Source organism: Anabrus simplex, chromosome 14, assembly GCF_040414725.1.
Source record: "Anabrus simplex isolate iqAnaSimp1 chromosome 14, ASM4041472v1, whole genome shotgun sequence".
NCBI classification, from domain to species: Eukaryota; Metazoa; Arthropoda; class Insecta; order Orthoptera; family Tettigoniidae; genus Anabrus; species Anabrus simplex.
Window position 1 is genome coordinate 42,152,338 of NC_090278.1, and position 23,150 is coordinate 42,175,487.

The following is a 23,150-nucleotide window of genomic DNA, read 5'->3' on the forward strand; positions in this document are numbered from 1 at the left end:
TCCCTCCACAAGGCCCCTGTTCAGCATAGCAGTTCAGGCCGCCTGGGCGAGGTACTGGTCATTCTCCCCAGTTGTATCCCCGACCCAAAGTCTGAATCTCCAGGACACTGCCCTTGAGGCGGTATATGTGGGATCTCTCGCTGAGTCCGAGGGAAAAACCGACCCTGGAGGGTAAACAGATTACGAACGAACGAACAATATCAGAAAAGGAAAAACAGAAAAACAAAAAATTAGGAAAATAAATGCCGCTATGGTTTCGACTTTTGTTTGTATTCCAGTAGATTTTTGTGTAGAAGACCACAAATATAATCTCCGATCATACTCTTAAATCGTCGTTTTTAAATGAGGTGCGTAATTAAAAGAAATTCTGCTTCGCGATGGTTCTACCATGCCTTTTCTAGTACAGTAGAACTCCCTCAGGGTTCCTAGGCTGGATAAAACATTTATTGGTCATCCAGAGCAAAGTTGGGGTTTAAAAAAGTTCAGGGAAAACATAAAAGCAAAATCAATGCCCTGGCTGCAAAAGCAAATCAGGAGTATTATACCATTGATTTTTTTCTTTGCTTTGGGACAAAAGGGACCAGTCGTACGTAGGAGAACAGTCACCAAAATCGTGTTGACTGGTGTAATTAATGCATGTATCTTAAGTAACCGTCTCTAGTTGTTTGTAGTACATCATTCCGATTGTTTCCCTTTTGACTTCCTGGTATAGTATAATCAAATGTACGAACGTCCTCGTCGAAATGTGGTTGGTTAGATAGGGCAAGCAGCTGTTCCCCTATGACTTCTGCCATCTTTGTTTTGATATTACAGTCTGAGATTCTGCGTCAGTCTTGGTAAGAACACGGTCAAATCCTCTAAATATGTACTAGTTGGACGCTGTAAGCCAAGGCCACTGTCATCGTACAAATTCTCCTGGCATATGAAGATGATAAAAGAAGGACAACTAGTTTGTTTGACAGTTTCTTGCTTTTCGAGGCCGATTCCGATGCGCGTATGGAATCTCGCTTTCACTAACAACGGCTTGAATAACAATCTTCTTTCTACTTTGATTTCTTCCGTTGTCTCTTCTACTTTTTTTATCTACTATGACGAAACAAAAAGGATAAGTCTTGAAACGTTAAACAGCATTGAACCGTTTGTTACCTGCAGGATGAGGCTTATATTACCTTTTTTCTTTTCTTTTTTTTTTTTTTTTTTTTTTTTTGCTAGTGGCTTTACGTCGCACCGACACACATAGGTCTTTTGGCGACAATGGGATAGGAAAGGAGTAGGAGTTGGAAGGAAGTGGCCGTGGCCTTAATTAAGGTACAGCCTGGTGTGAAAATAGGAAACCACGGAAAACCATCTTCAGGGCTGCCGACAGTGGGATTCGAACCCACTATCTCCCGGATGCAAGCTCACAGCCGCAGGTTCTTAACCGCACGGCCAACTTGCCCGCTCATATTACCTCTTACTAAGAGGCACTCATCTACACTACATGGAAGCCAATGTACGCTTCGGTATTCATATTTGTATTAATACAGCAGCTCGATACGATACACTGCACACAGTCCTTTCAACACTTAGCCCACTACTTTTTGCCATCCTAAGGCATGTTTCTCCAAAAGGAAAAGTCCTCTCAGTTTTCATTACTGTGTAGGTGGGGTGATAGAATCTCATGAGGATCACTGTAAGTACATAGGTGTTAACAGAAGGAGTGATCTGCATTGGGGTGATCATATTAACGAGGTTTTTAAGGTTATAGATCTCTGCACATGGTTATGAGAGTATTTAGGAGTTGTAGTAAGTCTCTCGTACCGAGCTCGATAGCTGCAGTCGCTTAAGTGCGGCCAGTATCCAGTATTCGGGAGATAGTAGGTTCGAACCCCACTATCGGCAGCGCTGAAAATGGTTTTCCGTGGTTTCCCATTTTCACACCAGGCAAATGCTGGGGCTGTACCTTAATTAAGGTCACGGCCGTTTCCTTCCCACTCCTAGCCCTTCCTTGTCCCATCGTCGCCATAAGACCTATCTGTGTCGGTGCGACGTAAAGCAACTAAAAAAAAAAAAGTCTCTCGTAAGACCCTAATTAAAGTACGGCTCCAGTATATGGGACCCTCACCAGGATGACTTGGTATAAGAACTGGAAAAGATCCAACGAAAGCAGCGCGATTTGTTCTGGGTGATTTCTGACAAAGGAGCAGTGTTACAAAAACGTTGCAAACTTTAGGCTGGGAAGACCTGGGAGTAAGGAGACGAGATGCTCGACTAAGTGGTATGTTCCGAGCTGTCAGGGGAGAGATGGCGTGGAATGACAGTAGTCCAGTAATAAGCTTGACGGGAGCTTTTAAATGTAGGAAAGATCATAATATGAAGTTGGAATCCAAGAGACAGATTGGGGCAAAGAGTAGGAGTAGTAAGGAGTCAGGGACTGGAATAAATTATCAAGAGAAATGTTTAAGAAAAGACTACAGTAGGTAAACAACAGATAGGGAATCTGCCACCTGGGCGATAACCCTAAATGCAGATTGATTGATTGATTGATTGATTGATTGATTGATTGATTGATTGATTGATTGATTGATTGATTGATTGATTGATTGATTGATTGATTGATTGATTGATTGATTGATTGATACTCTTTTACAAAACATATTCGAAGTCAAGATCTTAGGGAAGAAAAGAGAAGGTCGACCAAGAACATCGTATTTAAAAAATATGATCAGTGAAATGGGTCATACTTTCTGCTTAGAGATGAAAAGGACTGCTGAGGAAAGGAAACTATAGCTGCCAAGACAAGGACTAGCCTTTTGAAAGAAGAATAATGGATCAGTATCTTAAGAGACCATGATTTAGTAGTGTGTGCTGAATCAGTTGGAGAACTAGATGTGTCATTGGAGAGCAGAGACACGAGACCTGAATACCGTGTGGAGGAACTCGGGCACCACAAGACAACAATGAGGAACGCGGGAGAAAGGGTGACTCTAGGAAGACGTGGACTAAAAAGAAGGAGATGAAAGATAGGAACGAAGGTCAAGGGAAGAACTGTACCGAAACTTGAGGACAATCTCCGAAGAAATAAGACTCAAAAGAGCTCGACATGTGATCAGGATGGACATGGATAGTATGGGAGACAACGGGTAGGACGAGAGGAAAGACGGGAACTAAGTGGTTGTCTGGAATGAGATGGGGATCACGGTGGAAGGAACAAAGAACTGGAGAATAAAACATACCCCAACCAATATGTCAGAGAAATGTACAGGAACAGGATAGAGAAGCACCACTGGGGAAGACAAGAGAAGAAGATACTGAAAATATCAGCTGCAGAACGGGACAGAAGGAGAGAGAGGACGAAGAGGTTCTGGGAGGAGAAGAAGAAAACCCAAACCAATAAAAAGCTGCCCGTGGGGTTTTCCATCAAAAGTATTGACATACTAGAAAATTAAAAACCGAGCGAGTGGCTGCGGCTTGCATTCGGGGATAGTGGGTTCGAATCCTACTGTCAGCAGCCCTGAAGATAGTTTTCCGTGGTTTCCGATTTTCAAAGCAGGCAAATGAAGGCCACGGCCGCTTCCTTCCCATTCCTAGGCCTTTCCTACCTCATCGTCGACCTATCTGTGTCAGTGCGACGTAAAGCAAATAGCAATATATATATTCATATCACGTCTTCTCATGGCTGTCTTCCTTATAAAGAGTATTCTGTCACCGGCTAAAATAAGAGTGAAAGTCTCGGACCAGATGGCTGATGAAGGACGACATTTATAGTCCACGAGAGAACTAGGTGCTCCATTTCCTAGTAATCACGGCCTCGAATGTATCTCAAGTAATCTGCACCCAGCGACGGAGAGAAAATATGCGAAGACTCCACTGCCCACGACGACGCAAAGCCGACCCCTGGAGTTTGGCCGTCCACTCCCTTCCTCTTTATAACTCTGTTTTCTTATCCGTACTGTCAATTCTCGGTGACTACTTACTCACGCTCTGACTGTTTTGTTTTGTTTTGTTTTTCAAACAAGCGCTAACCAACGAACTAGAGAGTTTCTGCAGCAGCAAGAACAACGACGGCGAAAGTTCTTAAACCGTATAGTAATGAATAAGGTTCAGGATTTGTGAGCGACTAGAAAAATCCACAGTTGTAGCCCTTCAGGCAAGTAACTCAATGTTGAAAACATCCTAGGGATATGAGCTACGAATGTTAGGTAAATAAAATATAATAAAGTATGAGGATGCATTATTTATTCCTAAACATTACATTTCTTTTCTTAATCATCGTTATCCGGTCGAACAGATCACGGCCGACTTGATGCGTCGCTCTCTAAGGAGCGCAGCGAGAGCTCTAGTCGGCCGTGAATAGATTGGCCGTTGTTTTTCTACCACTACGAGCGCCAATGTGAGTCAATGCATTGTTTCACTTAAGCACCACTACGAGCGCCAATGTGAGTCAATGCATTACTTCACTTAAGCACCACTATGAGCGCTAATGTGAGTCAATGCATTACTTCACTTAAGCACCACTACGAGCGCCAATGTGAGTCAATGCAGAGTTTCACTTAAGCACCACTATGAGCGCTAATGTGAGTCAATGCATTACTTCACTTAAGCACCATATGAGCGCTAATGTGAGTCAATGCATTACTTCACTTAAGCACCACTACGAGCGCCAATGTGAGTCAATGCAGAGTTTCACTTAAGCACCACTATGAGCGCTAATGTGAGTCAATGCATTACTTCACTTAAGCACCACTACGAGCGCTAATGTGAGTCAATGCATTACTTCACTTAAGCACCACTACGAGCGCCAATGTAAGTCAATGCATTACTTCACTTAAGCACCACTACGAGCGCTAATGTGAGTCAATGCATTACTTCACTTAAGCACCACTACGAGCGCCAATGTGAGTCAATGCAGAGTTTCACTTAAGCACCATATGAGCGCTAATGTGAGTCAATGCATTACTTCACTTAAGCACCACTACGAGCGCCAATGTGAGTCAATGCATTACTTCACTTAAGCACCACTACGAGCGCCAATGTGAGTCAATGCATTACTTCACTTAAGCACCACTACGAGCGCTAATGTGAGTCAATGCAGAGTTTCACTTAAGCACCATGTGAGCGCTAATGTGAGTCAATGCATTACTTCACTTAAGCACCACTACGAGCGCTAATGTGAGTCAATGCATTACTTCACTTAAGCACCACTACGAGCGCCAATGTGAGTCAATGCATTACTTCACTTAAGCACCACTACGAGCGCCAATGTGAGTCAATGCATTACTTCACTTAAGCACCACTATGAGCGCTAATGTGAGTCAATGCATTACTTCACTTAAGCACCACTACGAGCGCTAATGTGAGTCAATGCATTACTTCACTTAAGCACCACTACGAGCGCCAATGTGAGTCAATGCAGAGTTTCACTTAAGCACCACGATGAGCGCTAATGTGAGTCAATGCATTACTTCACTTAAGCACCACTACGAGCGCTAATGTGAGTCAATGCAGAGTTTCACTTAAGCACCATATGAGCGCTAATGTGAGTCAATGCATTATTTCACTCAAGCACCACTATGAGCGCTAAAGTGGGTCAATGCATTATTTCACTTAAGCACCACTATGAGCGCTAATGTGAGTCAATGCATTATTTCACTTAAGCACCACTATCAGCGCTAATGTGAGTCAATGCATTATTTCACTTAAGCACCACTATGAGCGCTAATGTGAGTCAATGCATTATTTCACTTAAGCACCACTATGAGCGCTAATGCGAGTCAATGCAGTTATACTTAAGCCCCTATAACTACATTCCATCAAGGGCGCCCATGCCCGGGGGCAAGGGCCCCCTAGCTCTCAGGGAAAGGCGAAAATCTAATGTAGTTAGGTATTTTTCTTTCAAGAAAATGATTTAAAAGTCTGTATTACGTAGAAGCGGTAGTAGCGCCCCCTCCCCATCCCACGAACAGGCAAGGGATACCGTGGGTGATATTCTACCGTGGAATACAGGTCGCCATTCATCTTCTAAAGTATTAAAAATACTACATGCCCCCAGGTCTGCCTCTCCCCCTAAAAACTGTCATATGGGCGCCCATGCATTCCATGTGGAGATTTTTCAAAAATCAAAAACCGCCTGAGGGTATTGAACCAAAGGACACAATACAGAGAGAATCATGTAAGGAAGTTAATTTGGCTAGGATTTGAATAAAAAAGAAAACGAATAGAGAAACAAGCTATTTTTGGCTGTTTTTCCGGAACTGCGTTTAACCTGGGTGTGATTTTTCGATTTTTTTTTTTTTTTAAGTTTGTTAGAGCTATCCAAGACTCAGACTTTCCAGGCCCTTTCGGCACATTGAGGAAATTGCTTAATTTTACGTTTTTCGTAGTATGGGGACCCTTACTTTGTCCGCTAAGAAATGTTTTCAACGAAGTTGTGAGATGGACAGCAGACAATAGCAAGAGAAAATTCATCTCTTTTAATTACTGTGCTGATGGAGTGAAAGTACTTCATGGGTATCACTGTAAGGTGTTAATATAAGGAAACGTCTTCACTGGGATAATCTGTGCACATGGTTATGAGGGTATTTAGGTGTTTTAGTAAGGATGTAAAGGAGAGGGCGTATAAGTCTCTGGTAAGACACCAGCTTAGAGCATTGTTCCAGTGTATGGGACCCTCGTCAGGATTACTTTATACGAGAACTAAAAATATCCTAAGAAAAGCAGTGCGACTTTTTCTGGGTGATTTCCGACAAAGGAGTCATCATCATTAGTCGTTGTGCTCATTACTGAGCGTCGTGACCTCATAACTCCATCATTTCCGTGTTGCAACCTTAACAAGATGTCTCCACCCCGAGCGGTTTTCACATTTCGTTAATATGACCTGAAGTGGTAGCCCAGTGATCTATCCATCTGCTTGCTGTTCTCCCTCGTGGTCTACTGCCTTCAATTTTGCCTTGCAAAATGACCTTTTCCAAGTTCTCTCCGTCTCGTCTTAGAATGTGGCCAAGGAATTGGAGGTAACGCTCACTCGGGCGTTTCTTGATGCAGAGTTCGTCCAGAATGGAAACATTAGTTCTTCTTTCTGTCCAGGGTACACGTAGCATTCTCCGCCAACACCACATCTCAAAGGCATCAATGCGTTTTTTGTCTTTAGCATTCACGGTCCAGGTCTCACAGCCGTACAAAAAGACGGAGAATAGTGATTCTACCAAGAGCATCTTCGTGGCGTTTGATATTGCCCGGTTCTGCCAGATCTTAGTAAGTTTAACCATTGCAGCACGTCTTTTTACCTCTTTATCACAGCTTCCCGTGTCATTGATGACAGACCCCAAGTATACACATTCCTTAACTATAACCAGGTCCTTTAGGCATCCCGTAAGTTGGATTTGACCTTGCTGATCAACTACCATTAGTATGGTCTTTTTGATGTTACGAAAATGTTACAAACCTTCGGCTGGAAAGACTCCGGAGTAAGGAGACGAACTGCTCGACTAAGCAGTAGTATGTGGAATGTCAGTAGTGGACGAAGAAGCCTGAGTGTAGTTTTTTTAAGAGAAGGAAAAAATTAATTTAGAATTCAAGACGAAAAATTGGTGCAAATGTTCGTTTACTGGAAGAAGAATTAAGGACGGTAATAATCTACCAACTTCTTTCAAATTACTGAATAAAAGTCTAGGAAAACTATTTATAGAATATCTGCCATCCGGGTGACAGCCTTAAATGCAGATCAGTGATAAATGAACTTTTCCGGGTAGCAACTTCTAAAGTGAAAATTATGCAGATAATCGTCAGCCTTCAACGAAGTTAGCACAAGGGGAAGGAGATTAAGAACATCTGGATACTGACGTAACTCTCACCGTCCTACTGCCACCTATAATGAAATTCTAAGTACTCACTTACATAGAGTGCCCAATATAATGTTGAAAAAAATGTTATTGTTTGTACGGCTACGTTTAAAATAACTGACATGTTTTTTCTCCTTTTTTTTTTTTCCAGCTGATTTCCTAGAGTTGTGTAGCAGAAAGGACCCGGCTGTCGATGAGTGTCTCACTTCAACACTGCAGAGAATACTACCAAAATTCATGGAAGGTATGTAATCTAGTCCTGCTATGAAATTTAATCTATATTTTATACAGAGTGTACAAAATATTTACTATAGGACTGACGCGGGATTGGCCCTTGTTAATGAACATCACAGAAGATGCTGGGAATGGTCTCATCGGAAGAAATGAGAAACTAAGGATCCAAAAGTCCTAACTCCACTTCACCGGCAGAACTCCGCTTTAACGCATGCGCAACAGTAAATTTGTAAGGATACAGATGCAGGTCCTTTCTGATAACGTTTCGACAGGACGATCCCTTAATTACCACTTGCACAGATAAACGGCGCTGAGACTTCGTCGGAATTCTTTCCACTCGAGCATTGTTTTCTGGTATTCGAACTCTCTTCGGATAGTTACGGTTGTTATTCGCTACAGAGCTCGTTTCGCGCCATTTTGCCACTTAGTTTTGCATTGCAAACTTGACTGCAAGTTCTACCTAAACACTTGCAGTCTTATAAGGGAATAGGCAAATAAATCTAACCGGAAACGTCCAGGCAGGAATGCTAAAGCAAAAATAACCATGCGTAAATGAAACGTCAAACCCTTTCACAGCAATGCATTTCACATCTTGATTATATGTCTAATTCCAGTCTTTAGATAATAACCTGTTTCTTCTTTCATTTATCCAGAATTGCTTTAGCAACTTTGAAGTTAATATCTTAATAACGCTTTCTTTCTAAACGTAATTTATTTATCTGTTTCCGTATTTGAATTTCCATAGGTATTTCAATTTAGCGCGAATTTCCAAGTCACGCCACGAGGAGCACCACTTGAGAACTGCCTCTCATTTTAACAAGGTATGTCCAGAAGTGTCGTGTATTGTCTATACTGTATTTGTTTCAACCTACAAAACCAACGAGCTAGATTGTGTCCCTGGACTACAAAAAGGCCTTTGATTGTGTTATGTGGGACACGTTGTGGCAGCTGCTAAAGGAATTTGGGGTTCCACTGCATTTAATATCGTTACTGAAAAGTCTGTATAAAAACCACGCAGCAACCATAAAGATGGATGGTGATCTCTCAGGCATTTTCAATGTGACAAATGGAGTAAGGCAAGGTTGTATATTATCACCTCAACTCTACAACATCTATACAGAGTGTGTCATCAAAAGAGCTCTCAATGGCTGGAATGGTGGAATCTCGATTGGTGGGAGAAAAATTAATAACCTGCGCTTTGCAGATGACACTTCTCTCATCGCTGGTAGTGTAGAGGAACTTCATGACCTGCTTACAAGGGCGCAGAACACTAGTCTTCAGTATGGTCTAGAGATAAATATCAAAAAGACCAAACGAATGGTAGTTGATCAGCAAGGTCAAATCCAACTTACGGGATGCCTAAAGGACCTGGTTATAGTTAAGGAATGTGTATACTTGGGGTCTGTCATCAATGACACGGGAAGCTGTGATAAAGAGGTAAAAAGACGTGCTGCAATGGTTAAACTTACTAAGATCTGGCAGAACCGGGCAATATCAAACGCCACGAAGATGCTCTTGGTAGAATCACTATTCTCCGTCTTTTTGTACGGCTGTGAGACCTGGACCGTGAATGCTAAAGACCAAAAACGCATTGATGCCTTTGAGATGTGGTGTTGGCGGAGAATGCTACGTGTACCCTGGACAGAAAGAAGAACTAATGTTTCCATTCTGGACGAACTCTGCATCAAGAAACGCCTATCTTCCCGTGTGAGTGAGCGTTACCTCCAGTTCCTTGGCCACATTCTAAGACGAGACGGAGAGAACATGGAAAAGGTAATTTTACAAGGCAAAATTGAAGGCAGTAGACCACGAGGAAGAACAGCAAGCAGATGGATAGATCACTGGGCTACCACTTCAGGTCATATTAACGAAATGTGAAAACCGCTCGGGATGGAGACATCTTGTCAAGGTTGCAACACGGAAATGATGGAGTTATGAGGTCACGACGCTCAGTAATGAGCACAACGACTAATGATGATGAGATTTACACAGAGAGGCGGAAGCGCTGCCTGGCTGAAGCTAACTGAACGAATGTCCGCCATGTTTCCAGTGGTCACATAAGCAAGGGGGCGTGGCTCTCGAATAACGAAAAGTGTTGAATGTACGCATTATAGAATGACTGGTGCAAAATTAAAGCCCATTAGCTGAAAGCTTAGAGCATTAATAATTAATAATCATCGAGTACGAACAACGCCACTTCATCCATGTTGCGGCGCGAGGCCAACATCACGATCAGTTGATTGTAGGGCTGTTCGAAAAGGATGTAAACAGAATCATCATACAGTGACATATGAACGGGCCACACAATTACCCTGCTTGGCTGTTGTGCTTAAGCGCAAATTACAATAAAATCCGTGGACAAAAATTATTATTTATGACGGAAATTCTTAAAACGAAAGGGACTTACGATAGGTTCCAACCTCATTCTGATCATCCTTTTAAATATATTGCATCCCCATGAGTACCACTGTAATTGTTTAATGTAATTATTTATTACAATATAGGGGATAAATCACTTTTTTCCTTCACTTCACATTAACGCCCGAGCTCAAGACACAAAGAGTGACACATAGCCTTCAGAATCATTATGGAGAAAAAGAAGAAAACATGAAAGAATCTGAATATCAAACTTCAATGAATCATACACCACCACCAACAGATGGCAACAAAAATGAACTCTCTAGGGCAAATGATAAGCAGGTACCAAGAAATCACCACTTACAAGTAGGAAAAAGGGTAAGGTAAGAGTTATTCTGCCCGAAGGCAGGTCCGAACCTCCGCAGAGGTGTTCCTGAGCCGGAGTTTACGTGCGGTAGGGTGGCCAGTTCCTTTCCGCTCCTCCATTCCCTTACCCCCAACCAATAGCGCGTGGCAACCCATCCAACTCCTGACCACGCCCAATGTTGCTTAACTTCGGAGATCTCACGGGATCCGGTGTTTCAACACGGCTACGGCCGTTTGCAGTAGGAAAAAGGGAACATTATCAATCACCAAACTCCGATTAATGCAGCCATACGCTGAGCATACGACTGACATTCTTGAAGGCGAGAATCTAACTTTTCAGTTCTTAAAACTTACGATGTTCAATCGCCACACACAATCCCCCTGTCACCTGATCATATATTCTCGCGCCAACTCGCTTTGTTTTGACATCTGCACTTTATGAACTTGCCTCCGCAAAGAGCTCGTTCTACAAAACAAAACAAGCAGAGTTGCCAATTGTTCCATTTCTAAATGCACTCTACTTGCCAAAATACATTGTAGTTACTTATGCAACAACCAAGGAAGGTGGTGTTTTACCTTACGAGTGAGATATTCGCGGCGAGGACGAAATGTCAAAACGGAGTAATGCAAACTTATCCCTTTAGTGGCAGTTGTGTACAATATTTTATTCCACAATATGGCAAATTTACTTATATTAATTGCCTGCTGCCATTTCTTGATGGATACAGTACTTTTGTATCAATCTCTTGGCACAGGCCAGAGTAAAGTGTAGCTTTCACCGAAGTCCCAGTCTCATCCAAGGCTGTGACAATATGGAAGCTGCTGGGGTATGGGTGGTGCTGAGTAATGACAATCAGAGCACGACTAGTGCATCTGAGTGTTGCTCATAGTGAGGAAAGCAATGGCAAACTACCTCACTCCTCGTCTTGCCTAGTACGCCTCATTTTGGTGCTGCCATTGGTTTTTGCGGTTTTCTTATAACCGCATAACCTTTGGTGGTGCTATTTGAGGATCCAAACAGCCTCTGGGCTGATGACCTAACAGACAGACTTATATTAAATTCAATATATTATTTTTATGATTCTTGCTTGTCATTATTATTGTTATTGCCAGTTAATGTTGTTGTTTTATGATTTTCTTAAAGTTTATTTCTTTTCATTGCTGAACAGGCTGCAGAAAAACTTCGCTTCGTAAATTAAAGGAGTGTTAGAACATGGGAATCTTAGGTCGGTGCTACGCACGCTTAAAGATGTCAGATGAGCTGTTGGAGCGTAAACGTTGCTTTTGATTTACATTTTAGCTGCACACAATGAAAATGGACAAAACAAGAACAGACGTTAGACGTTGGCGGTACATCAATACAACAATGAATCGCGTATTCCTTGGAAAATTCCGGCTGGTTTTCAGTTCAGGAGTGACGACGGACAGACGGAAGGACTCAAGGATGGTCACGCGAACAGCGCCTCAGGAAAAACAGTGTGGCTCGTTAAAGGTGGGAGGTGAGCAGCCTACCCTCCACACACATACTTTGTGGAGAAAACATTACATTTTGTATTCCATTTTAGCCGGCTGAAACTAGCAATTATTTAAACAAGCAATTTGTACAAGCCTTATTGTCTTCTCAGCTAATTATTTACCGAGCTCAATAACTGCAGTCGCTTAATTGCGGCCAGTATCCAGTATTCGGGAGATAGTGGGTTCGAATCCCACTGTCAGCAGCCCTGAAGATGGCTTTCCGTGGTTTTCCATTATCACACCAGGCAAATGCTGGGGCTGTACCTTAATTACGGCCACGGCCGCTTTCTTCAAACTCCTAGCCCTTTCCTGTCCCATCATCGCCGTAAGACCTATCTGTGTCGGTGCGACGTAAAGCAACTTGCAAAAAAACCGAATTATCCTTTATTTTCTTTAACTATTAACAAATTATTAGCGGAAAATATGAAATGGCGCATGGCTTTTAGTGCCGGGAGTGTCCGAGGACAAGTTCGGCTCGCCAGGTGCAGGTCTTTTGATTTGACTCCCGTAGGCGACCTGCGCGTCGTGATGAGGATGAAATGATGATGAAGACAACATATACAGCCAGCCCCCGTGCCAGCAAAATTAACCAATGATGGTTAAAAGTCCCGACCCTGTCGGGAATCGAACCCGGGACCCCTGTGACCAAACGGCCAGCAGGCTAACCATTTAGCCATGGAGCCGGACATTATTAGCGGAAATACGCCAAAAATAGTCGTTCGTCGCGGCTAACCGATTAGTAAAGCGTCGCAGTAAGAAGTGGACACTTTGCATGTGCTGTGAGGAAGGCTGGCAGTCTCTTTATTGTCTGTTAGTTTCTTAGTGTGTAATCAAATACTAAATAATTTTTAATTGTATAATCACGCCGTACTTCTATTTAATCGTAATACATGTGTAATATTGCCTTTTATTGTATAATATTGAATCAAAATCTCAAAAAAAAAATCTATTAGGTTTTACCGCACTTAAGTTGGCATACAGTCAACATGTACGTCTCCTTCGAAATTCGCTCAGAGAGCATAAAAAACTTACGGTACCATTTTGTAGCTTTTTATTCAGTTTTGATGTATATACCACCCCCTCACCCCCCACTCCTTCGACAAACTCTGGTACTTTCTGTTGTCTGTACTCCCAATCGCCACACACCTGTAGTTCCTATGTTCACAATACTTGTATTTGCATCTATTACGGGGTTACCCGTGGAGCGGAAAGAGGTTAAAGAAGGTGCTGGGCTGAATGGATCTATCTACAATATCAACACTAATTTAAAACTTGAACTGAAGGTTATATTTCTTTTAGAACTTCAAACTTAACCATTTTTCATAACAATGAACATCAGGTACAATGACAATTTCATAAATAGGAAAATTCAAGATTCAGACCTTGACAATTCTGGGCTACAAGCCCCTAGGTTACAATTCCAGAGATATCGGATCCAGTTTACAACTTTAATTCAAACAAGGAATCATTGACTCAAGGGCAGAAATCCCCTAATTCAAGAGCACTTGCTCCCAAAATACATTATCTAGCCTTCCAGAGGCACTCGTTCCTATTACAAAAACTTGAAAAGAGCTAACAGGCTCCAAGTTCCTTACAGCCCGCTCAAGGCAATATTTGATCAAACTATTACAATCTGTGGCCTCACAAGGCACAAATTACAAATGGAAATTGCTTAATACAGGGGTATCTAGAACCCAACCTACAGGGATTTGCGAAAATGAACAGGTTAAATAAAACGGCCCGAACACAAACTGAATGGAGGCGAACACTGCGCTCCAGATAACGAAATATTAAAACCTATAGGGCTCTCGGCCGGTGAAACAGGGGCTATTCCCAAACTACTGAGGTGGCTCGCATGGAAATATCTGTAACATATTACAGAAAGTTTGCAAAACGTAGTCACCTCAAAGCAAGATGAAGGGGAGCTCGAGAGGGTAACTCACTCTCTATCCCCGATTTACAGTTAAATATTTTATGAAGTTTTTACATTAGCCGAAAGAAAAGTTACATTTTTGGAAACGTATTGTTACATAATTAAAGATTCGGACCTGCCCCTCGAATAAAGCTGCGGAGGTAGCAAGAAAGAATGAATGTATGTAGCAATTGCCTTATAGATGTTCTGTGACCGAAGAAAGAGGCGGCCCCGCCTCCTCCCTTAACACACACACAGAAAGACGATGATCAATTGACAAGGAAACGTGAAAAGCCGCAGTTTATATACCCTCAGGGAAGGTTCGAGAGCATTCGAGACTAATCAGACACACCCTCTTAATTTTTATTGGCAGATTCAAAGTGAACAAGAAATGCGGGATTGGTTGAAAATTAATTACAAAAATTCGTGATTGGTCAGATTCAAAACTGGCAGAAAGAAAAGGAAGTGTTGCCAACACAAAAATAAATGAACATAGATTCAGTTAGAAAAACCTAGAAATACGTAACCTATTTAAGTTGTAAGTTCTTTCACCTTGCACCAGAGTGCATGACCATAGTTTTTGGTAGTGTCATCTGTGGAAAACTGTTCAAACTTCTTGATGTATAGCCAACAAAACAAGGAAAAATTCAGTCAGTTTAGGAAACTTCACAACAAAACAATTACTTAATATTTCAGTGGTGACATTAAAGCTCCAAGTTCGTGTAGTATCACTTTCACCTTTTGATCGATAGAGGAGTTTATAAAGGCGGTTATTTTGGCGTTGAGGTGTACCTCCCGGTACCTCCTCTAACACTCCTTTAATTTACGAAAACAATTTTGTGCACCGTGGTCGCGCGTTTTAACACGCTACGGCTATGTACCCAAGCTCTGCATTCGGGAGGTGGATGGGTTCGAACCCCACCGTCCTGAGAATAGTTTTATGTGGTTTCCCATTTTTCCTTCCAGTCAAATACCGGGACAGTTCTTATTCCACAGCCGATTCCTTCCACCTAAGCATCCAATTTCATTTACTATCACTTCTGTGACCTCAAGGTAAACCACTCATGTCATAATAACAGCATTTTACTAAGTGCATATGAAAGTGTATATGGTACGGTTGGACTGATTTTGTCGGGACTTTCACTGGCAGATAGCTGATGGTATAAGGAGTAACTTAGGCTACTTTTAAATTGTCCACACAATTAGAGCGAGGCGATCGGGGGCGGGGGGCTGTGATACAAAAATGATAGGCGAAATATCGAATTTGTCGTACACGGACAAGACACGCTTATTCTAAGCCCCTTGGCGCAAAGAACAAAACTCTGTACGGGCCCGAAAACCATTTTTAAGTCCCTAAAACCAACCGTTATGGAGATATTGGCACCCAACTGCCCCTGCTCTAGGAATCCGATAAAGAAACGACCAGCCGTGACCATAGCAACGTCAGCTCAAGGATTGTACAGCAGCGAGATTTGCCATCCAAAATGTGTTCACATTTGTAATAGTTACGAAATGTCGGATCAAACAAGTACATTCAATAATATTTATATTTGTGGTACTTACACTATAATTTCAAACATGACAAACAATGTCTACGTACTTTAAATAAGTACACCAGTGATCTAATGAAGTCGCTAGTATGAGTAACTAAAGCCAGTTTCTGATAACGGGTACTTCTGCAAGTTATGTAATAAAATCATACAGTTAGGACACTGGAAAGGTTATGCTGATCTTAATAAAAACACTCGTACACTTTTCTCCGCTACACGGAAAGGCACACAATCATGGATATATTTTTTGGACTTAGATGACGAGGGAGAGAGTTATAACATGTATCTAAGAGCATACAATCAATCAATCAATCAATCAATCAATCAATCAATCAATCAATCACTACTGATCTGCATTTAGGGCAGTCGCCCAGGTGACAGATTCCCTATCTGTTGTTTTCCCAACCTTTCCTTAAATGACCGAAAAGACAATGGAAATTTATTGAACATCTCCTTTGGTTAAGTTATTCCAATCCCTAACTCCCCTTCCTATAAACGAATATTTGCCCCAATTTGTCCTCTTGAATTCCAGCTTTACTTTCATATTGTGATCTTTCCTACTTTTAAAGACATCACTCAAATATATTCGTTTTCTAATGCCATTCTACGCCATCTCTCCACTGACAGCTCCGAACATACCACTTAGTCGAGCAGCTCGTCTCCATTTTCTCAAGTCTTCCCAGCCCAAACTTTGCAACATTTTTGTAACGCTAATCTTTTGTCGGAAATCACCCAGAACAAACTGAGCTGTTTTTCTTTGGATTTATTCCAGTTCTTGAATCAAGTAATCCTGGTGAGGGTCCCATACACTGGAACCACACTCTAGTTGGGGTTTTACCTGCTGTCCATCTCACAACATTATCGAGGTCACGTTACTGTTGCTCACAATCTTGTAACTTATTTATCACTCTACAGAGAATAACATCATCCGCAAAAAGCCTTATCTCTGATTCCACTTCTTTACTCATATCATTTAACTTATATACATATAAGAAAACAGAAAGGTCCAATAATACTGCCTTGAGGAATTCCCCTCTTAATTATGACAGGGTCAGATAAAGCTTCGCCTAATCTAATTCAAATACTTTAATATGATTAAAGTATTAGTCTAATTCTCTGATATCTATTTTCTATAAATATAGCAACCCATTCAATTACTCAGTGCGTTCTTATAGCAACCTATAGATGACGCTGCTAACCTAGTATACATAGAAGAACATTGGTTGCCATGCTTACAATGGTGTCAGGAAATTGATGGTTCTAGTTACAGATAGACCAAAAAAAAATCCGTGATAAAATAGTTCCTTCAAAGAAAGAGACATACGGAAGACGTAGAACAATGGGCCTAGAGCCAACTGACTTTCACTTTCTGATCATTGCTTTACGCATCACTGCCTTCTACACAGGCTTCACGTTTCCATCATTTTTCTTGTATTTCATAATATCCTTCCCGGCATTGTTATAACATTATCGACCATTATAGATCGAATATTGTCATCTTTGGGACAGTTTTGTTGGAAGCAGACTGATTTGGGTGATTGTAGATTTAAAAGGCAGACAATGATCTCATTGGCACCTCCTAACTCTAATTTGAGTAGAGCTTTTTAAAAGTAAGGGAAGATAAATAGCCTGAAGATAAAGCTAAAATTTAGGACAAATTCATTTGTAAGGAGAGGTATTAGGGATTGGTATAATTTACCAAGGGAGATATTCGATAAATTTTCAACGTCTTTGAAATTAAAGAAAAGACTAGGTTAACAGCTGAGCGGTAATCTGTCATCTGGGTGACTGCCCTAGATGCAGATCAGTTGTGATGTATTTATTTATTTATTTATTTATTTATTTATTTATTTAACTTAATCACTACTCATCTGCATTTAGGGCAATCGCCCAGGTGGCAGACTTCCTATCTGTTGTTTTCCTAGCCTTTTCTTAAATGATTGCAAAGAAATTGGAAATTTATTTATTGAGATCCAATCCCTAACTCCCCTTCCTATAAACGAGTATTTGCTCCAATTTATTCTCTTAAATTCCAGCTTTATCTACATATTTTGATCTTTCCTATTTTTAAAGACACCACTCAAATGTATTCGTCTTCTGATGCCATTCCACTGACAGCTCGGAACATACCCCTTAGTCGAGCAGCTCGTCTCTTTTCTCCTAAGTGTTCGCAGCCCAAACTTTGCAACATTTTTGTAACGCTACTCTTTTGTCGGAAATCACCCAGAACAAATCGAGCTGCTTTTGTTTGGATTTTTCCCAGTGAATTAAAGAAAAGGACTGTAAAGGTGCTCCGTTACTCGTGTCCAGAAAATTCTGAAATTTTATATGCCATGCAGCAGTGGGATGATTCTAATATATCTACTGTAACTGGTAAAATTTTATATATTTTATATTTCTATATCTTAAACCAAGCTCAAATGTGAAATATTAATTTCTGCATGTGCATTATATTCTCAATTAGTAACATGTTTAGGATTATTTTTTTCATTTTATATTGGTGTTACTGTCGAACAATCTGGGTGCGGTAAGTGCTGCCATCTGCAATGTCGCTGTACACGCAATTATCGCGGCGCAGCGCAGGCAGTGTATAGAGATTGGGACGGCGGTGACATACATCTGGTACACTAAGACGGAGCTGTATGAAAAAAATACTTCAGTCTTACAAAAAGGGAAGCCCGCGGAAGGAGGGAAGACGAAAGACGCTCTTTCACGGCCCGTAACTGCAAACACAATATAAGCTTTTGGGCTTATGCCGTGTCAAGAAAATAAGGTGAAATTATTTACGTTTCGCAGAGAACTTTGCTCTGCGTCATCAGAAGAAAATCTCGTCTGACACGGCAAAAGATCCCCATGTAGCCTATACAATGTATAGTGTGACCCAAAAGTTTGTTCACGAGGCAGTACTGTAGGGAGAACACATCATCCAGAAAGTTGAAATAAACATGCTGGTTAGTGTTAGTGAGCGGGTCCAATCCATGATACGGCAGACCCACGGTGGCTTGCACACATCGAGGATGAAATGCTTCATTTGGCCTTCGGTGCGCTCGATGACGTGCGTCACTGAAATACAGGCGAAACTTGATTCATCAGACCACATTACGTTCCTCCACGTTCAATGATTTCTAGCCCATTGAAAACGCACAGCTTTTATATGTCTGCGTCAGCAATGGCCTCTTGCGAAGTGACCGATTCCAAATGTTCATTGCATGCAGTTCCCGTCGCGATGTTCTCTCGCTAACAGCTGGTGTTCAACGTGTCTACAAGCAGTGGTCACGAAACACGACGTCAGAATTGTGGTCGGGACTGAGAGGGACCGCCTGTCGTAGGAGGCGACTAAAAGGGGGCTCTGAACTTTGGAGCGGGGGTTGGCGACCACGCGGCCCTCAGGTGAGTCCTGGCATTGCTTCCACTTACTTCTGCCAGACTCGTCACTTTCATCTATCCTATCCGATTTCCCTTCGTCAACTCTTGTTCTTTTCAGACCCCGACGGTATTACGTATGAAGGCCTAGGGAGTCTTTCATTTTCATGCCCTTCGTGGCCCTTTTTATTTATTTATTTATTTATTTATTTATTTATTTATTTATTTATTTATTCACGAAGCACAAGATACAGCTACACTGAGCAAATTTCACTTGCACTGTCAACAGACTATTTAACAAACGTAAACTTTCATAATAAAACATAAGAAACATAACAAAATATAACAAGATCAGGTACACATCCTAAATAACAACTGTCCAAATCGAAAACCATGAGAATGTCTATGTTCATAGCCAAGTCGTCGTGGGTCAAGATGGCGGTATAATCCCTTCACATCAACTTATCTTTAAGATACTATTTACACACCTCTCGAATACACTTTTATTTGATGCTTATATCAAGCTCTTGTCTCCTATTAATATTGTTAAAGAGTGTTGGGAGGCGGATTAGGAAAGATCGTTGAAGTAATGAGTGCTGAGTATGGGGAATATGGAGAAGGTCTTTGGTTCTGGTGGAGCGGGAAGGAACGCGGAGAGAGAAGAGTGAGACAAGATGTTCCGAGCGGTAGTGTCCATTTAAAATCCCGTGGAGGAAACTCAGGTCAGCTGTCACCTGATGTGCAGCGGTGACACATTAATTGCCATTAATACCTGCTGCGTAGACAGATTTCTGAGCTTGGGGTTTCTGTTCCTTACAATTGCAGCAAAGAAGGACACTGCTCTGCCTAACTGCTTAGTATTGGAGGGGGAGGCTGTTGTCCAAATCGGAGAGCAGTAGTTTAAGAGAGGTTGAATGATCGTGAGGAAGAAGTGACGAAGAGCAATGGGGTCAGAAATTTCTGTGAAGCGATAGAGAATGCCTAGTAATTTCATAGCCTTGGTTGTATATGTTTCTACATGGGTCTTAAATTGTAATTTTGTATCGAATATTACACCTAGGTCACGCTATTGCGTAACCACGGTGATGGGCTTGTCGAGTAGGTAATATGATGTCGGTAGAGGAGATTTACGTAGTGTTATGGTCATGTGGCTGCATTTTTGTGGATTGGGGATAAGTTTCCAAGTACGGCACCAGTTCGAGAGCGCATTAAGTGAGGACTGTAGCAGAGCCGATACCTTCATTTTTCGAATTAGTGTTAGTGATTAGTATTATATAGAGGATGGTTGCCTAGTTGTACTTCCTCTTAAAACAATAATCACCACCACCACCACCACCACCACCACCACCTGAGAGGGACCGGAAGACGCGTTTCACGGCTTGTGAATGAAAATCGCTTCCAAACGCGACAGGAATTGCTGCAGTCAGTGAAAGAAACTCCATTCCAACCTGTTTTTCTTGGTGTGTATACATGGGATACTACCCAAAACCATCTTCAGAGCTGCCGACAGTGGGGTTCGAACCCACTATCTCCCGAATGCAAGCTCACAGCTGCGCGCCCCTAATCGCACGGCCAACTCGCTCGGTATGAGTATTTTTATGCTGGTGCCAATTTTGACCCCACCTCATCATTTGAGGGTGAAGACAATCCTACTCCCGGTAGGAATTATCCCAGGCCCGGCACCTGAGAAACAGTGTTCTAGTTTTTCATACGTCTGGTTAATTATCCACTTTTGTCTCACTGTTGTTTACAACTCATTACCAAGGCTACACACCAGACCAACATTTCCTGCTCCATAGCTCCTTGAGGAAACCTTCCAGGGGGTCATGGAACTATCCTTAATGAATACCGAACACAAGTAAGATATTCTATCCTTGTATCATTATTCAACAGGAGTACCTGAGTTCGACCTCGAACCATTTGATCCTATGGTAGTTCCGGAGATGCTAGTGGAATATCGCCAAGGTGACGTGAACGGAAAGATGCTAGTCAAGAACACACGAGTCTACGGCCTGGAAGGGATTCAAGTCACAGATGTCCGGTAAGTCATTTATAGGACTCGGATGTTTATCACTTGCCATATTTTGTCTTTATGGAAAATACAAGTTAAACATGATTTTATCTACGGAGACTCAAATTATGCAATTTTCGTGGGTCATATAAAGTTATATTTTGGCTCTTTTAACGTTTTTTTGTCATTTTCTGGTCATTTTATGGTCATATTTCTCCGTGAATTGTCGTGTTGTTTGTCATTTTTATCTTCTTATTCCATTTTCGCATATCTTCTTTTTCACATCTCCTGTGTTGTCTGTAATTTCTTACAATATACATGTATGCAGATTAGGAGGGTAGCTGTATGAAAGAGACAGATGCGTAGAAAACGACAGAATAGTGACCCTCTTTTGAACTCTAACGATATCCTGCAACGTTGAGCGGTCTTTTTCCCGTTACAAGTCAAAGTTGCGTGAAAACAGAAGATCGTTTCTTTTTGAAAACTTTTAAATGTATGTAATTTCTTTCTTACTTAATCTCGTTTCCCTCGGACTCAGCGAGGGATTCCATCTCTACCGCCTCAAGGGCGGAGCTTCAGCCTCTAGGTCAGTGGATACAACTGGGGAGGATGACCAGTACCTCGCCCAGGCAGCCTCACCTGCTATGTTGAACAGGGGCCTTGCGGGGGGATGGGAAGATTGGAGGGGATAGGCAAGGAAGAGGGAAGGAAGCGGCCGTGGCCTTAAGTTAGGTACCATCCCGGCATTTGCCTGAAGGAGAAGTGGGAAACCATGGAAAACCACTTCCAGGATGACTGAGGTGGGAATCGAAACCACCTCTACTCAGTTGACCTCCCGAGGCTGAGTGGACCCTGTTCCAGCCCTCGTACCACTTTTCAAATTTCGTGGCAGAGCCGGGAATCGAACCCGGGCCTTCAGGGGTGGCAGCTAATCACACTAACCACTACACCACAGAGGCGGACTGTATGTAATTTTCTATTGTAATTCTTTCTGATCGCCCATCAAAATGTGACACATAGAGTAATTAAATAAATTCAAAATATAATAATAAAATTAATATTATTACTTAGGCCTATTTTATTTAACGTTCTAGATTTTAAAAGTATATTGTCAATATAATGCTGATTTAAATAGCGGCAAGATTTTGAAGATTTATAAAATGTTACCAAAACATTTTTAAGTCATATTTGTCATATTTTAATACATTTTAGGCCATAAATGCTTGCATATCTAACATTTTTAGGGCATAAACATCCGGGCCCTATTCATATTCCGATTTGGCTATTTGTTGAAATTAAGCGCGAATTGGACGTTTCTGATCATATTGTGTTTAGCCTTATTTTATAGGCTACCGGTATGTCAATGCATATTTTAGCTTTTCACGGTCATACTGCACTTTGAATGTGATGTTGCTTGTGTAAATGTGTTTGAGGCATTGTGACGAAATGTGCAGCTCGGGCCTCAAAGCTGAATAGTTCGACGTTCATTGTATCTCGTCTCCATTGACATCACTAGACTTAAAATAAATACCATGAAGCAGAGCAGTAGCCAGCGATTTGCGCTCTGACCCAGCAGCGAATACGGCGAATTCGTCAATTTGAATAGCACACTCGGAAATGAAGAAAGTAAGCTCATTTTCTCCGCCAATCCGACAGTTCTTTACATCACACGGAGGGCAGCCCTGATTTGTTGTTGTCAGTATAATTTACATACATTCAGTATGTGTCTATATATAGACAGACTAGTGGTTACCCGCGGCTTCGCTCCCATGGAATTCGTAATTTGATTAAAGTAATCGTACCTCGGTACTGCACTAAGACATTATCTGAAAATTCCTAAAGTATAACAAAATCGCCGAAAAATTGAGTTTCATTTACTCCAGAACTATTTCCTTTTGGGGCTAAGATAACCAGGCTACTGGCAGAGCTAACTCTGGATCATGCGACATCATGTGAGAAACAGTCATCTCTCAAGTCTAAAACAAAAATTAACGTGTTTCTTTATTTTTAAAGGCAATTCC

The 23,150-nt window shown here is 41.7% G+C and overlaps 1 protein-coding gene across 1 annotated transcript in view; it reads left to right on the forward strand.

Moving 5' to 3' along the window:
- LOC136885473 (circadian clock-controlled protein daywake) overlaps positions 1–23,150 on the forward strand; it is a 47,168-nt gene that overhangs the window by 5,265 nt on the left and 18,753 nt on the right. The window contains exons 2-3 of the mRNA XM_067158049.2: positions 7,972–8,064; positions 21,012–21,159. Of these exons, the coding sequence (XP_067014150.2) occupies positions 7,972–8,064; positions 21,012–21,159 (241 nt within the window). The remainder of the gene's footprint in view (positions 1–7,971; positions 8,065–21,011; positions 21,160–23,150) is intronic.